Genomic DNA, 15,233 nt, shown 5'->3' with positions numbered 1-15,233 from the left:
GGGTGGAGAGAGGAATGGGGTTGATGGGCAGGTTGGGGAGGTGTGGCAAAAAATCAGCCCAGCCTTTGGAAGACATGGGCCGTGTTGGCCCTATTGCCCGTGTGTGACCTTGGGTAGGGTACAGCCCTCTTTCTGCGTCTCTTGCCTGTGAAGTTGGTGGAGTTGGTCTGGACGGCCTGAGAGGCCTCCTTCCCTTCTCATCTGAGTGATGGTGGAGACCTGGCCGCCTCCCCTTCTCTGGCAGCAATGGGTCAGGACACTGTGAACTCCAGGAGATCTGGAGCTACTGCTGGGGAATGCCATAGAGCTGGGCTTCATCCAGGAACTGGACAGCAGCCCTCAGAGGTGCCTTGCAGAAGCTGGGTGGTTGCCTCTCTGTGTGGGATTAACAAGTGTCTTAAACATGTTTGTGTGGTCCAAGCATGGCCAGACTTGAGGGATGGTTTTGCCCAGTGTGGGCATGCAAATGTGTTTGCAATACCCTGGATGCTTCTAACACAGGTGGAAGGTGCAGACAGGCTCACAGGGTTGCCCTGGCCACTGGACAGCCTCCAGTGCACACCAGGCAGGGGCTGCAGAAGAAAGGAGGAAAGGTGATGTACTGGGGCGACAAGGCTGAGGGTCTGTGGAGGCTCTTCTATGGCTGCCGGGTCATTTGAATGTACCTGTGCCCTTGGAGTTTCTTAGAAACTAATGACAACAGTAGCTGTAGAGAATGTGGGAGTCTGGCGTGTGTCAGCATGGCGGATGGCCTGGGCAGGATGGGGAGAGGAGAGTTCAGGCCTGGGACAAGCCAAATCAGGCTTGTTCTAGCTGGGAACCTGGTCTAACCAGGGACACACAGCTTTCTGCAGAGTCAAATGTTTTCCTGCTGCAGAAAGGGCTTTGTTTTTTGTTTTTCTTCCACATGGCAGGAAGAGAGATCTCATCTAGTAGTTTGCTCCCCAAATGCCCATAATGGCCGAGGGATGGCTGAAGTTAGGAACTCAGTCCAGCTCTTCCACAGTTCTAAGCCCTGGCCACTGCCTGGCACAGTGTGCCTTAGCAGGAGCAGGCATCATGAGTGGGTGGGTACTGAAGCAAGCATTCTATTATGGGATGTGGGTATCTTAACTGCTAGGCAAAGTGCCCAATAGTCCTTCTTTTGTTTTTAGTTTATTTTATTTATTTTATTTTTAAAAAAGATTTATTTTTATTGGACAGTCAGATATACAGAGAGGAGGAGAGACAGAGAGGATTATCTTCTCTCCGATGATTCATTCCCCAAGTGACCGCAATGGCCGGTGCTGTGCCGATCCAAAGCCAGGAGCCGGGAACTTCCTCCAGGTCTCCCATGTGAGTGCAGGGTCCCAAGGCTTTGGGTTGTCCTCCACTGCTTTCCCAGACCACAAGCAGGAAGTTGGATGGAAAGTGGGGCTGCCGGGATTGGAACCGGCATTCATATGGGATCCAGGCACGTTCAAGATGAGGACTTTAGCTGCTAGGCCACCACTCCAGGCCCTGTTTTTATTTTAAAGGCTTATTTATTTTATGTAAAAGGTAGAGCTATAGAGAGAAGAAGAGACACATACAGACACACACACAGAGATCTTCCATCTGCTGGTTTGTTCCCCAAATGGCCACAGTGGGCCATGCCAAAGTTAGGAGCTAGGAACTCCATCTGGGTCTCTCATGTGGGTAGCTGGGACCCAGATACTTGAGCCATCCTCCATTACCTTCTAAGACACGTTAGCAGGGAGCTGGATCAGAAGCAGAGCAGCTAGGACTTGAACCAACACTCACAGGGGATGCCAATGTTGTAAGCGGTGGATTTACTCGTTGCCCATTCAGGCTTCCTTTTCTTCCAACAACGGTTAACTTAATATGAGAAAATGAAATTATTTCAAGGCAATCCATTCTGGAAGCACATGATTTGTTTCAAATGTTCTAGAACATTTAGGAAAATGAGGGCTTCTATAGTGGGGTAAATAAGGGACCATGGCTTTGGCAAGGGGAGGGGTAAATGGTTGCCAGGCAACCATCACAGTGAAGCAAAGTTGGACCCAAGTCTGGAAGGGAGGAGGAGAGTGACTCCCTGTCCCTCTGAGGTCCCCAGGCTGCCAGGATGACAGATCTTGGGGCTGAGCCAAGAGGCCTTTCTGTGAGCCCCTCTTTGGTGTGGGGATCTTCAGGGCCCAGTGTGCATTCAAACAAGCTGTGGGAGGAGGAAGGGGCTGGCGCCACTGCAAGTGATGTCACTGCTGGCCACTGCAGGCAGAGGAGGATGGGAGGCAATCAGGAGCCGATTGTTTATTAGAGTAGAAAGCAGCACGAACAGGTGACAGATTTGGGATACGGGACTCAGGGGACAAGCGAACTTGGAGGCTGCTGGGTTGTACCCATAGAAGCAGAGTGGGTAGGGCTGCCTGCCCCTGTGAGCAGAGTCCTGGGAGCCCCAGTGCCTGTGACTAGGGTTAATGATCCCCCAGGACACCTGCAGGCCTGGAGAATGAATGCTCCCTGAGGACGCTGGCACAGGCATGTGTGATGCCAGAGGCATGGGTTTTTTGAATTTTTCTGGGTACCAAGCATTGAGAAACCAGAAGACAGATTTTTCCAAAGTCAAAGTAGAGTCTCTTAAGGGCTGGCTTGTGAGAAAGGGAGTTCCTCATCCCTGAAGATAATCGAGAAGGAACAGAGGCCCCACACACCAGGATTCTTCCAGAGGCGAGTGGTTGTACTCGATGGCATCTTGCTTTCCTTCTAACTGTGGCTTCATGGCTAATGCGTGTGTTGGGTGATGTCTCAGGGTTGTAATGGCTGCCTCCACCTCCTGGGCCCCTCTTCCTGCACTCTTACTCTCAGTTCTAGCCTGCACCTTGGAGCCAGTGGTCTCATTTTACAAACAAGAGGGTGCAGGCCATACCTGTAGAGATTTTGACATCATTGCTCTGAGAGATAGCCATCGTACATGTGGCTGTGCCATGGGTACCTAATGGACTTCTGTCTGCTCTTCTCTAACCCCTGGGCAGATCTTCATCTGGTTTCATTCCGTCTCAGTGTAGAGCTAAGAAGTAGGTGGCTGTGTTACCCATCCCTGTTCCTCCACCTAGCAGAGGTGAGTTTAACACTCACTTTGGGTCCAGTCAGCTCCTAGGTGAGCCAGCTGAAGGCCACCACTGCCAGCTGCAGCCACAAAGCCCTCACCCTGGGGGTTTCCTCCTTCCACGCTTAACGCCGTGCGTGGCACATGGCAAGCAGGTAATCACAATGGATAAAATCTCTTGGAATCCTTGCCTGCATTGCAAGTAGGGCAGGATGATAAATGATGAGCAGGCATGCCCTAGAGAATTCATGAGAGATGCCAGTTCCCCCTCCGTTTGCCCGGGAAACCATTTCTTTAATTGGAAGGGTATGTGTGGCCTGGAGGGGTGACCCGCAGGACTTGATATTTTGGGAGCATGGTTTCCCAGATGACCTTCTCCTGTCTGCCTTGGGATGTCACCCAGTGAAGGGGGCGGGTAGTGACTGACCTGGGGTGGACACAGCCCTCAACACTGGCTTCACTCAGCATCCCCAGGCCACCCTCCACACTCAGGCCTGAGCATACTCGTGATGAGCTGCACTCTGTCCCTCAGGCATCAGGGTCCACCTCTTCTGGAAGGGACACAGTGGAGGGCCCCAGAGAAATGCTATCTCCCATCCCCAGCCCAGCCTGATGGGTTTTTATTTTGAGAATGCTGGCTTCCAGAAATATTTCCTGCTTGGACCCATGCCCGCTCCACTGGCCAGCCCCCATCTCCAGTCAGGACCTACCTCAGGCTGTCCCACCCTCTGTCCCACCATGACTTTGTTGGTAGGTGAAGAGTGAGGTCCCAGCAACGGGATTGCCTGTTGTGAGATCGCCCAGGTCTGCTGGGTTCCAATCCACCTTTGTCCCATTCCTCCACCAGGAACTGTGGGTGGTGACTGACGCTGTCGGGGTTTAGCTCCCTCATCCCCAGCTTGGGCCCCTAGGGACGTAGAGAATCTAATGCAGGTGGCACGGGCCAGCCCGCCATCATGCACATTAATGCTACCTGTTGTTCGGATTGTGTCCTTGCCTTTTTGTGAATCGGGAGCTTTAGGGAGTAGGTGGCTGTCCACTTCACACATCGCCTGCTTTTGCTCCCTTGCAAACATCTAATATTCAGCCACTATTTATCAGCCTCCTATGGACCACGTTCTAGGCCTGGCATGTAAGAGCACGATTTGAAATTCCGACCATGTGACTGGTAGACATAGCACAGGGTGTCAGGGCAGAAGTGGAATTTGATAGGCATCAGCGCTCTGGGCCCTAGTGACTGGCTGGGGTCACTAGGCATGGTCAGCCTGAGGCAGGGGGTGGGGTGTGGGGTTCAGGGAAGGCAAAGGGTGTGGGGGCATGTCTTGGTATTGGGGTTCCTCCAAGGAGGATTTGGGAAAGTAACAGCTCCCAGCTGAGGTTAGAGTGTAAGCACCTTGGACAGGGCACAGGAAGGACTGGGAGAAGCCTTGGGCATAAGGGGCGGGAGCAGAGCAGAAACGGCAGGGGAGAAGGCAGAGGTGAGTTGGAAAAGGTGGCAGCAAGGTTGAGTCCACGCCCAGCGGCTGGGTCCCATGGTGAAGCTGCCCCAACACCCACTCCAGGGGCTCAGTTGGCAGGAAAAGCACTTGGCACTTAGCCTTGTGGCTCAGCTGCAGGGGTGCCAAGCAAGGATGGTCTCCAGGCCCGAGTGTGGGCAGCCTAAGCAGCAGCCCCTTCTAGAGTGTTCTGGCAGCTCCCCTATCCAGTGCCCTCACACAGGGTATCTGCCTACCTCCTCTCACAATTCAGGTGGAAGGTCAAGTCCATTGCTGGGTTTGGCTCCCAGTCTGAGCAGCCCAGCCTGGCTGTGCCCCTTGTTCTGCCGCTTCACCTGCCCTTCCTTGTCCTTGTTGCCTTGCATTGGGCAGGAGCAAGCTGGGGTTGGAAGTGGAGGGGGGTTGTCTGTGTGAAGATGAGGGTGTGGTGATGGTGCCCAGCGCAGCAGAATGAGCTCCTGGGAGGGCCCCAGGTTGAGCAGGTTGGGGCTGGAGGGGAGACCAAGGCACTTGTGCAAGCATTCAGCATGGTGTGCAGACATAGTAAATGCTCAGAAAACACAGCACATGTGAAAAGGTGAATGTTTGGTCGCTAGCATGCTCCAGGTGCCTTTCAGACACCCACAGCAAGGCAGGGGGTGGTGGGGGTGCTGGCATTTTTGTAATTGTTGCAAATTCTTTGGTGGCCAGATGACCTCTGCAGCAGAGGATTTGACTTCCAGGGAGCATGAACTTTTCTTTGTGTGGAAAAGGAAGGGCTACCCCTCCCCCCGTGCATGATCTCACCTTAATTCCAATATCTGTGACTAAAATGAGGTTGCTTTCGGTTTGCAGAAAAGGACTCAGAGGCTCAGAGAGGTTGAGGGACTGGTCTGGCACCACACAGCTAGTAGGTGGCCAAGATGGGAGTTACATGTTGGTTTCCCATCCTCTGCTGTTTAGGAACAGATAAGGCAGCTTTTTCTTGGTCATTTCCCATGGCAAGAAGCTAGGAGACTCATCTCGCTGCTTTGGCTGGTGGGTGTGCAGCTGGCAGTCCTACACTCACAAACCTAGAGTGGCCCTGGGTGGGGCCTGTGTGTGTCATGGCCATGGGCCTTTCGGCACAGCCCCCTTCAGGCTCTGTTGAGTTGAGAATCTAGTTTTGCAGGGCACTGGGTTCTACAGGAGGGAGGTGGCTTGTCTGAGGCCAGGCATTTACCGTGGGGAAAACGGGGACTCTGTTGCAGAACCCAGGGCCTCCCCACCCTCCAGGGCCCTCTCGGTCATAAAGCATCCAGGGTCCAGAAGCATCTTCCTTCTCAGGCCTGTCAGAGCTCCAGGTACCCCCCCCCCCAGGCCCCCTCTTCCTGCTGGGGTTCGTTGCATTCCACAGTAATAGCATCCCCAGCTTGCCCTACTCACAGAACCAGAGGACCTGGGTGGCTCCCTTCTGGACCAAGAGGGACTAAACCAGGATTCTCACTTCTTGGCAGGAGCTGGGTTAGGGATGCTGGCAGGGCTGATGAGCTCTGGCAGCTCCAGCTGGGAGGAGGAGTCCAAGCTGAGATCCCAGGAGGCCGAGATCTTGAGAAACACGTTGAGTGAGAGCGAGAGCGAGAAAGAGGCAGGTTTGGCGCCAATGTGAGGAGAGGAGCTGTGGGTGCCCTGTCGGGGGAGGAGGGACAGGCTTAATTTGCATAGCAGTAATTAGCAAGTGTGTCTAATTAGAACAACCATTTACAGAGCCGCAGGATTAGCTGATGCCGGAGATCGCTCCCTTTCTGAGCTTCTGCGTGGAATGCAAGGAAGAGCCGAACCTTATTAAGATTCTGTTGGTTTTTTTGAAGATTTTTGTTTTGTTTATTTGAAAAGCAGAGTTAGAGAGAGACAGACAGAACAAAAGAGAGATCTTCTATCTGGCCACCATGGCTAACACTGGGCTAGGCCTAAGTCAGGAGGTTTTTCTGGGTCTCTCACGTGGGTGCAGGGACTCAAGCACTTGGGACACCCTCTGCTACTTTCCTAGGCATATTAGCAGGGAGCTGGATCACAAGTGGAGCAGCTGGGATTCCCACCAGTTCCCATATGCGATGCAGACACTGCAGGCGGCAGCATAACTAGCTAAGTCACGGCAGGAGATTTCTTTTCTTTTTTAAGATTTTTATTTTATTTATTTGAAAAGCAGAGTCAGACACACACACACACACACACACTCACACACAGATCTTTCATTCACTGATTTACTCCCTTAAATGGCCACAATAGCCAAGATTGGGCCAGGCAGAAACTAAGAATCTGGACCTCCATCTGGTTTTTCCACGTGGGTGCAGAGACCCAAGCTCTCAGACCATCCTCAGCTGCCTTCCCAGGTACATTAGCAAGGAGCTGGGTCTGAAATGGATCAGCTGGGACTTGAACCATTGCTCACATGAGATGTCATTGTCTCAGGAGGCTGCTTTACCTATTGACCTATAACACCTTCCTAACTGCCACCCCCCACACACCATCACACCAGATATTCTGTAATTCAGTCATTTCCCAAATTGAATGCGCAAGATATAATGATGTCAGAGAGGACCAGCAGACCTCAGTTCTGTAAAAGTACAGACCCTGAAACTGTCCCCTTCCTTCTCGGAGCTCCAGAAATCATGAAGGGCTCCCATGTGCATGCTGACTTGCGCATGTGCCCGTAGGTGCTCTTTTGGGGGTGTGGTCTGGCGGGGAAGGAGCCCCTACACTCTTCTGTCGGTGAAGCTGGTGTATCTGGAAGCTTCGGCTCGCCTGCCCCACCCCCACACACTGCCTGCAGCACTGATTTTTTTTTTCCCAATGTACCAAACAATAAACCACATTTAGGACTTCCCAGGCTCGGGGAAGATCTACCGTTGTCATTATGATTCCGGGCTGCTTTTGGAAGCGCCAGGCCAGGCCAGGCCAGGAGAGCAATTTATATGGCTGGCTAGGAGGCCGGAAACACACTCCATCACGCGCCATGCAGCCCCAGGGGAAGCAGGCCGGCTGCAAGTGGCCTCGCAGGCCTGGCTGCAGAAATTGCAGGGGCCAGCCAGGTTGGCCTGGAGAAGCAGGTAGGGGTGAGGATGTATGGGAGGGTCCAGAGCTCAGGGGTAAGGTGGATGGGGGTGGAGGAAGCCAGCTTCTTCCAGTCCTGATTTTGCTGATTGCTGGCCTTGCCCTTGAACTAGGAAGTTATTCTCTCAATGGCAGGTGGGCCTTGAAGGGGTGTTTGGTTTTCTTACAGGTTACTGTGGTCAGGGAGAAGTGTGGGGTATAGAAAAAATGGCCCACAGCCACAGTCTGGGCTGGGCTAGCTGTTGATCCATCTCTCTGACCCACCATTAAGATTGACTTTGTGTGTAGGGTGAAGATTTGAGGTCAGGTGTGCATAAGGCCTGTTTCTAGGAGCTGGTAGTCAATAAATGTCAGGTAAAATATTTAGTTTCAAGAGGCACTTAGTAAACACCTACTGTGCTCAAAACATCAAGATTGCCGAGCCCTTACAGGATCCACGCGTTATCCCATGGGTTCTGGTAGACTGGGTATCAAGAGAAGCCATAAACTTGCCCTAAGGGACATGAATCTGCCCACTCAAGTCTCAGGGGTTCCAGAGACCCTGGCCCACTTGCCAGGGGTGTATCCTTTTGAGTTGTGAGTTTAGTACTGTGACTGTTTTTTTTTTTTTTTTAAAGGTGTTACTTGCTTAAAAGGCAGAGTGACAGAATGGACGGGAGGGAGGGAAAGAGAGAGAGGTTTCCATTCACTTACCAATTGCCTGCAACAGCCAGGGCTGGGTCAAGATGAAGCCTTAATCTGTTTCGCCCACATGGGGGCAGGACCCCACACACTTAGGCTGTTGCCTGCTGCCTCCCAGGGGCATTAAACAGGGAGCTGGATCAGAAGCTGAGCAGCTGCAACCGCAGCCAGCCTGTGGGAGAAGAAGCGTGTCCGCACCTTCTCCAGCGTGATGGTAGGAAGTGGGCCTGCTGGTGCAGTGGTGGTTAGAAGACCAAGCTCTCAGGGGCTTTATTCTTGTCACGGGTGGCGCTGGGAGCTTGTGGGCAGTCTGATGGCCACCCCAGGCTGGATGCTTCCAGAGTCACAGGGAAGATTGACGAATCACCCCAACTATGTGGAAACCTCTTTTCGTCAGTCCGGGGTTCAGATTTGAAACACACAGCTCATCGGATATGTTCTCACTGTAGGAAAAACATGTTTGAAGGAAACAGGAAAACAATAAGATACCTCAGTAGCCTGAGATATTTGAGGTGGCCTCACAATCTTTTTCAACCTGAAAAAAAGTAAAAAAACCAAAATAATCATAATTGGAAGTAGAAGTTTCAGGGTCTGAGCTTTTGTTTAGAACCTGTCATGAATCTTTTTTCATGTCTATTTTCCACAGAAGTGTTTTTGTTTTTTAAATGGTGCCTAGTGTTCCATCATGGGTGCTCTTAACTTTATTCACCCTTTGGGGAGCCTTTAGGAAGAAAGCTTTCAAAGTGACTCCCATCTAACAGAACACAATTCTTAACTGCTGCGTGTTAACAGGTATCTGCTGTTCAAAGTTCCAAGTCCTAGGAGAGTAGGGTTGACCAGATGGCCATAGAACATTCCACCCCATCGCCCCCAGCCCTTCAAGGTCTATGTGTCCCTTTGTGGATCTCAGTGTAGTATAAGTGGGGCACGACAATGTGGCAGGTGTCATACTGTGTGGTGTAGGGCAGCTAATTAGCCAGGCCTGTCTTGCTGTTATCACCCAAAGAACTATATCAATTTCATGCTTCGTTGGAGTTCAGGCAGCAAAGAAAAGATGATCATTCAAGATTTTAATGAATAGAATACATTGCCAGTTCAGCCGGACTGTGTGATGTGTTCTGCAGTGCTTGAAAACGGGCGATGGTTTGTTTGTGTGTTTATTTATTATTAAATCAAGAATCTTAAGATGATCTGGCAAAGGGTTGAGGGACCCCATGGGCTCAGTGCACAGCTGGGTCCTGGTGGGGCTTGAGCTGGCCTAGGAGGGCGCCCCAGTCCAAGGCAGACAGCAAATGGGAGCTGTCTATTGATGGGAAGGCTTTGAGTTTTAGGACAAATGGAAAGGTTCAGAAGAGAGGAGACAGCTTCTGGCTGCTTTCCCGTCACCTCTTTCCTCTAAAAGTGATGGAAATAGACTTGGATTCTGATTTCACTTAATTTCTGCCCAAGGAAATAAATTAGAGGTTGCACAGTGCAGCTGATCCCAGCCCCTCTCCCGGGGGCGGGGTGCTGCTCCCCAGCTGTTTGCAGGCAGCAGTGAGGAGAACGGTATGGCTAGTTCTGGCCGTGAAGTGTGGAGCTCTCTCCCTGCTTCATTCCTGGGGGAGGTTTCTCAGACCCCCGCCTGCTCTCCTCAGCCCTGAGCTGGGGGTACCGACTGTGTTTGTGAGGATTAGCTCCTGGAATGGGGACCCTGCTGTCCTTTGGGGTCATGTTGGGCCCAGCACCAGCCCCCCAACCCCGTCACACATACTCAGACCTGTCGCTCCAGTTTGTTCAACTGCAGTGCATGTCTGATGCTACAGGAGAACTTTGGACTGAACCTGCATGAAATCCTAACGTACTTGCCCATTGCAGGCCACTGCACAGAGGTGGCAAAGGAGAAGGAAATCTTACTCTGCTGTCCAGCCAAGTAGCTCCTACACCTGGCGTCCGTGGTCACAGGGAAGTGATAATTCTCAAAGGACTCAGGGACACCGTTTGTCATATGTGGCTTGTCCCTAGATGCCTGGGCTGAGGGTGTGGTGGTGGCTATGTGGGTTCATGGACCATCTCGTGGGGACCTTTCTTTAGGCAGTGTGTGGAGTTGGTAGCTGCTGGTGGGTGGGTCCCTACTGGTGCCGTAGAGAGCATCTTGCACCCTGTTGGGCATCCCCTAAGCACACAGCAAGAGAGAAGCATTGAAATTGTAAATTTGCTCTCCCACATATCCCTGAGGGCTAGCTTGTGCCTGGCACGCCAAGGACCTTGGGGGCTGCAGCAAAGAGATGGTGATACTGACACACGCCAGGGAGGTGGCCTTCCTTCTGTCTTCACCCAATGGCAGGGCCAAGGGTGTGTGTCAGGGCATCTGGCAGGCCTGGGTCCCTGTTTAAAGCCCTGCCTTTACTGTTGGGCAGCAGGACCCCTCTCTGCTGCTGTCAGTACCCGTATGTCTCACCTGCCATCCTGGGTGCTCATTTTCTCTGTTCACAGTGACGGTGCCCTCCCTTGGCACTCCCACCCCAATTCTAGGGTTCACTTGGGCCTTCTTTCACTACTGTCTCAAGCTGTCACAAGGTGGGCATCTTGCATATTTCTACTCTGCTTCTCCCCAGAGAGTGGGCCTGGGGGCCTGTGGGCAGCACTCCAGGTGCAGAGGTAGAGGTGCTGATCTTGAATTCTGGTCCACAGGCTCCTCACTCACCTGAACTTCCACCTCTGACATTTACTAAGAAGGAATGCCTGCTGGGGGCTGTTGTGAGGGTGGACGGGAGCAAGTAGGGAGGACCTCCTTGCAAACTATAAAGTGCTTTGCAGCGGTCCTTTGCAGGGTCAGCTTCTGGAGGCCTGAGCAGGGACTGTCTTGTAGGTGGTGTGGGCTATTAGGAACACCACGCAGGAAGTGTCTGCCATTGCTGCCGGACCTCACCTGCTCCCTTCGCTCAGGCCTGTCCTCCCGGGTCTGGGTGGCATCTCCATCTTGGAGAGTCCACCACCCTGCAATCCAGATGCCCTGACTTATGGACTCTGGCAGTTGACTGGCATAGCCAGGTCCTGTTCCAGGCACCTTCTATAAACTGACCTGTGAGGCAGTTGGAGGCGGAATGGTGAAGGAAAACAGTCCAAGGTCATGGAGCACCCTGTGGCTAAATCAGGGTTGGGACACAGCAGTGTAGCCCCAAGCTCATGCTGTTGCTAATCACACAGCTACCAGCTCTCTAAGCTGCCCTGGGGCTGGCCTGATTGCCGGTGAAGGTCACTTGGCTGTCCCTGCCTCTTGGTGGGAGGGACCCCTAATGGCTTCTTCTGCCCAGGACCCCCTCTCTACTCCTGTGCTTCCTGCTCTTCTCTCTCAGACAGCTGCTCTGCTGACCTTGCCTCCTTCAGCTGCCCTTGACCTAAGCCAGGTGTGGAGACTGGCTGCCAGGATGTGCTCATCAATTCCTGAAACAGAAAACAAAAAATGAAAACAAACAAACAAAAAAAACTACCTTGAGTTATCAGGGCCAGAAGGGGCTTTGGAAATCTCAGGTTCATATTGATTAAGAGAAGACAGAGACCCATGATGGTGGAATATTGATGCCCATGTCATACAACAGTGGCACCGCAAGGGAATGGCTCACATGACTTATGAGCAGGGGCACAAGCATTCTAAATAGCGCATCAGAAATGAAATCTAGTCACGTGTAACTACCGTCATATATTATGCCCAAATAGAGTTCATCTTGGCAATGCAGTATGATTTTTTTTAATTGAAAGATTTATGTATTTATTTGAAAGGCAGTGTTGGGGGAGAGACAAGAGAGAGCTATCTTGCATCTGCTGATTCACTGAAGCCAGGAACCCGGAATTCCATCCAGGTCTCCCATGGTGGGGGTGGAGTAAGCTGGGGCCCCAACCACCTGGTCCCTCCCCTACTGTTCTCCTAGGCACACTAGCAGGGAGCCAGATCAGAAGTAAAGCAGCTGGGACAGACACTGGCACTCTGCTATGGGATGTTGGTGTCACAGGTGGTGGCTTAACACCCTGCACCAGGATGTGGGTTCCTTGCAGTAGATTTTAACTCTGGGAAACTGGAGCCGCTGCTGAGACACAGCTGGTTCGGCTCGGTCTAAGGCCGGCTGGTGTCTGTCCATGGTGCCTGGGGCAGGGGTATGAGTGTGTGGGTGATGAGGGGGGTGCTGGTGACACCCCTCCTTTGTCATCTTCCTTTCCCTTTACACAGCCTGTGAATCAAGAGAGACACTTCTCTCCTGGGCCTGCCTAATTGCTTCTTTCTTTTTCTCCTGCAGGATTCCATGTTTTCGTTGGCCTTGAAATGCCTTATCAGTCTGTCCACCATCATCCTTTTGGGTTTGATCATCGCCTACCACACACGTGAGGTCCAGGTAGGTGTGCCCACCCTTACCCTGCTATTCAGGGGTCTTTCTCTGGGGGGATTCCATCCCCATCCCAGAAGCTCCCTGTCTAAGAGGTTCCTTGGGTGACTTCTCGTTGGGGCCCTAATGAGAGAAGGAGTTGTGAGGCTGCCATGTATCTTCAGAACCGCAGTGACACCATCTACATGGGGTTTGAGGGGGCAACCCTGGAGGCAGATGGGGCTTAGTAGCGGTGGGGAGGGGAGAGAAGAGGGTGTTCTATCAGGAACTTCATTGAGCATCGTTGTGTCGGGGGTGGAGGCCCTGGTGAGCTGCGTTGACTTTTCTGTGTCACACTGAATCCTTTCTGAGTTCATCCCCAGTGTGAGGCAGGCACACACACACACATACACACACACACACGGTACCCAACAGCAAACACTCTGGTACTGCGAGGGGTGCCAATGTCCCCCACCCTTGTTGGGTGCCAAGTTCTGCTAGAACTTGATGCCTGCGGTTGAATGGGCCCATGTTTTCTATTGTCCAGGAGGCACTTGGCACCTGCAAGAGTGTGGGCTGGGTGGCTAAGTTGGTGGCGTGGGGTGAAAAAGGGGGGCCAGCTCGCTGTGGTTTGGAGAGGGAGATGGGAGAAAGCAGAACTAAGGCACCTCCTTGTGACAGAGTCTCCTACACCCACCCCTGCACACTGGCCTGCTCTGCCGTGGCCTCGGGGAGTTCTCAAATACCCAGCTGTTTTTCCTCACGTGCGTGTAAATCTGGAAATCATCCCAGCCATTTGGCGGGAGGAATAAGGATGGTTTCACATCTGGGCAGCAGACATGAGACTGACGAAGACCAGGACTCAGAGGTAGAAAGACAGGGAGTTGAGTCTCAGCCATGACCTTTCCTCATAGCATGGCCCTGGTACTGGCCAGGCCTCAGTCTCCTCACCTGGAAGGTGGAGTGTGGTGCCGACTTGGCTGGGGAGGTGAAGAGGAGGGTGGAAGGTGTGTCTGGGATACTCCAGAACTTGTTGGTACCTGACGCTTTCTGGGTGGAGTCACTGTGGTGAGCGCCCTCCTGGTAGAGAGAGGCTCTGCTTCCTGGCGGAGTGTCTGGGCACTAGGGCTGGCCTGGAGGCAGGAGCTTTGGCCCTGGGCCTCCTAGGCTCTAGGCTTCCGAGGACCAGAGGACGCTAGTGTAGAAGCTGGGATGCTCAGGTTTTTCGAAAGTTGCAGGTGCTCAGACAGAAGCTTGGCACTGTGGGTCCAGAGTCCAGGATGCCACTGGCGGCTTGCTTCATGGAGTGTGAACTGGTTTACCTTCACCCAAGCCATGGTGTTGTGTCTACCCCAGATCAGAACCAGGTGTACTGAGGGAAGCAACCAGGCCCAGGCCCAAGGCAGGAGAGACAGTGACAGTTTGGGTTTCAGGCTGTGTCCTTCCCCACCCAAAAGTAGCCAGGGGACCCAGGTCATTCCTCCATCCTTGGAATGACCGGTTTTCCTCTCAAGGGAATCTTGTGCTACTGGGTTATCTTCCTGATCTGTGTGAGCAGGTGTTACACAGGCCAAAGCAAAAAGGATCCTCAGCTGGACCCCAGGCTTGGGCAGTTACCAGCTCAGCCTGACAGTTTTTCTTCCTGCTCTAGGCAGTGAAGTGAGTGGAGCCAGGTGTCTCACCCTCTGGCTCTCCCACGGTCCTGCCTCCTCATCTCGGGCCAGCAGCCTTAGCCCTGATCAGGCCCAGCTGCAGCGTCCTGTGCTGCGGCCAGACACCCGTCTTCCGGCCTCAGCTCAAGCCGGACCATGGGCTATGGAGGATGCTGTGGGTTGCTGATCTCAGACCCAGTTTATTGAAGCAAAGTGAAATCTGCAGCATTCAATCCTGACTTGGACACTTCACCCAGGATGACCTTGACACTTCAGCCGGGATGGCTGTGGCCTGGTAGTCACTTCCCTAGGCTTCAGTTTCCCCATATGAAGTGTGGGGGCTCCATCACCCACCTTGTGAAACTCTATTCTTTTGGTTTTAAGATTTATTTGTTTTTATTGGGAGGACAGATTTTACAGAGAGAGGGAGAGACAGGAAGATTTTTCATCTGCTGGCTCACTCTCCAAGTGGCCACAATGGCCAGAGCTGAGCTGATCTGAAACCAGGGGCTTCTTCCAGGTCTTCCATGTGGTTGCAGGGGCCCAAGGACTTTGGCCATCTTCTACTGCATTCCCAGGCTATAAGTAGGGAGCTGGATTGGGAGTAGAGCAACCGGGACACGAACTGGTACCAATGTGGAATGCTGGCACTGGAAGGTGGAGGATTAGTCAGTTGAGCTATCATGTCAGCCTCCTTCTTTTGTTTTTAAAGTTTTATTTATTTACTTGAAACACAGAGTGACACAGAGGGAAGGAGAGATAGAGAAATCTTCTGTCTGCTGTTTTACCACCTGCTTGGCCCCAACAGGGCTGGGTCAGGCTGAACTCAGAATCCCAGAATTTCTGGATTGAGTTTGGCAGGGGAGCACTTGGGCCCCACTCTGCTGCCCTCCAGGTGCATTAGCAG

General features: G+C 52.6%; 1 protein-coding gene across 6 annotated transcripts in view; it reads left to right on the top strand.

Annotated features, from left to right (window-relative positions):
- LOC101528235 (small conductance calcium-activated potassium channel protein 3) overlaps window positions 1-15,233 on the top strand; it is a 218,587-nt gene that overhangs the window by 93,813 nt on the left and 109,541 nt on the right. For 4 of the 6 annotated variants that reach the window (XM_058660360.1, XM_058660362.1, XM_004588975.2 and 1 more), the window contains one exon: window positions 12,609-12,704. In XM_058660360.1, the coding sequence (XP_058516343.1) occupies window positions 12,609-12,704 (96 nt within the window). Of the gene's footprint in view, window positions 1-2,117; window positions 2,141-2,298; window positions 2,318-12,608; window positions 12,705-15,233 lie in introns of those variants that run through there. The other 2 variants (XM_058660361.1, XM_058660363.1) reach the window with 2 other exon arrangements.

This window comes from Ochotona princeps, chromosome 2, assembly GCF_030435755.1.
Source record: "Ochotona princeps isolate mOchPri1 chromosome 2, mOchPri1.hap1, whole genome shotgun sequence".
NCBI classification, from domain to species: Eukaryota; Metazoa; Chordata; class Mammalia; order Lagomorpha; family Ochotonidae; genus Ochotona; species Ochotona princeps.
This window is presented reverse-complemented; position numbering and strand designations above follow the sequence as displayed.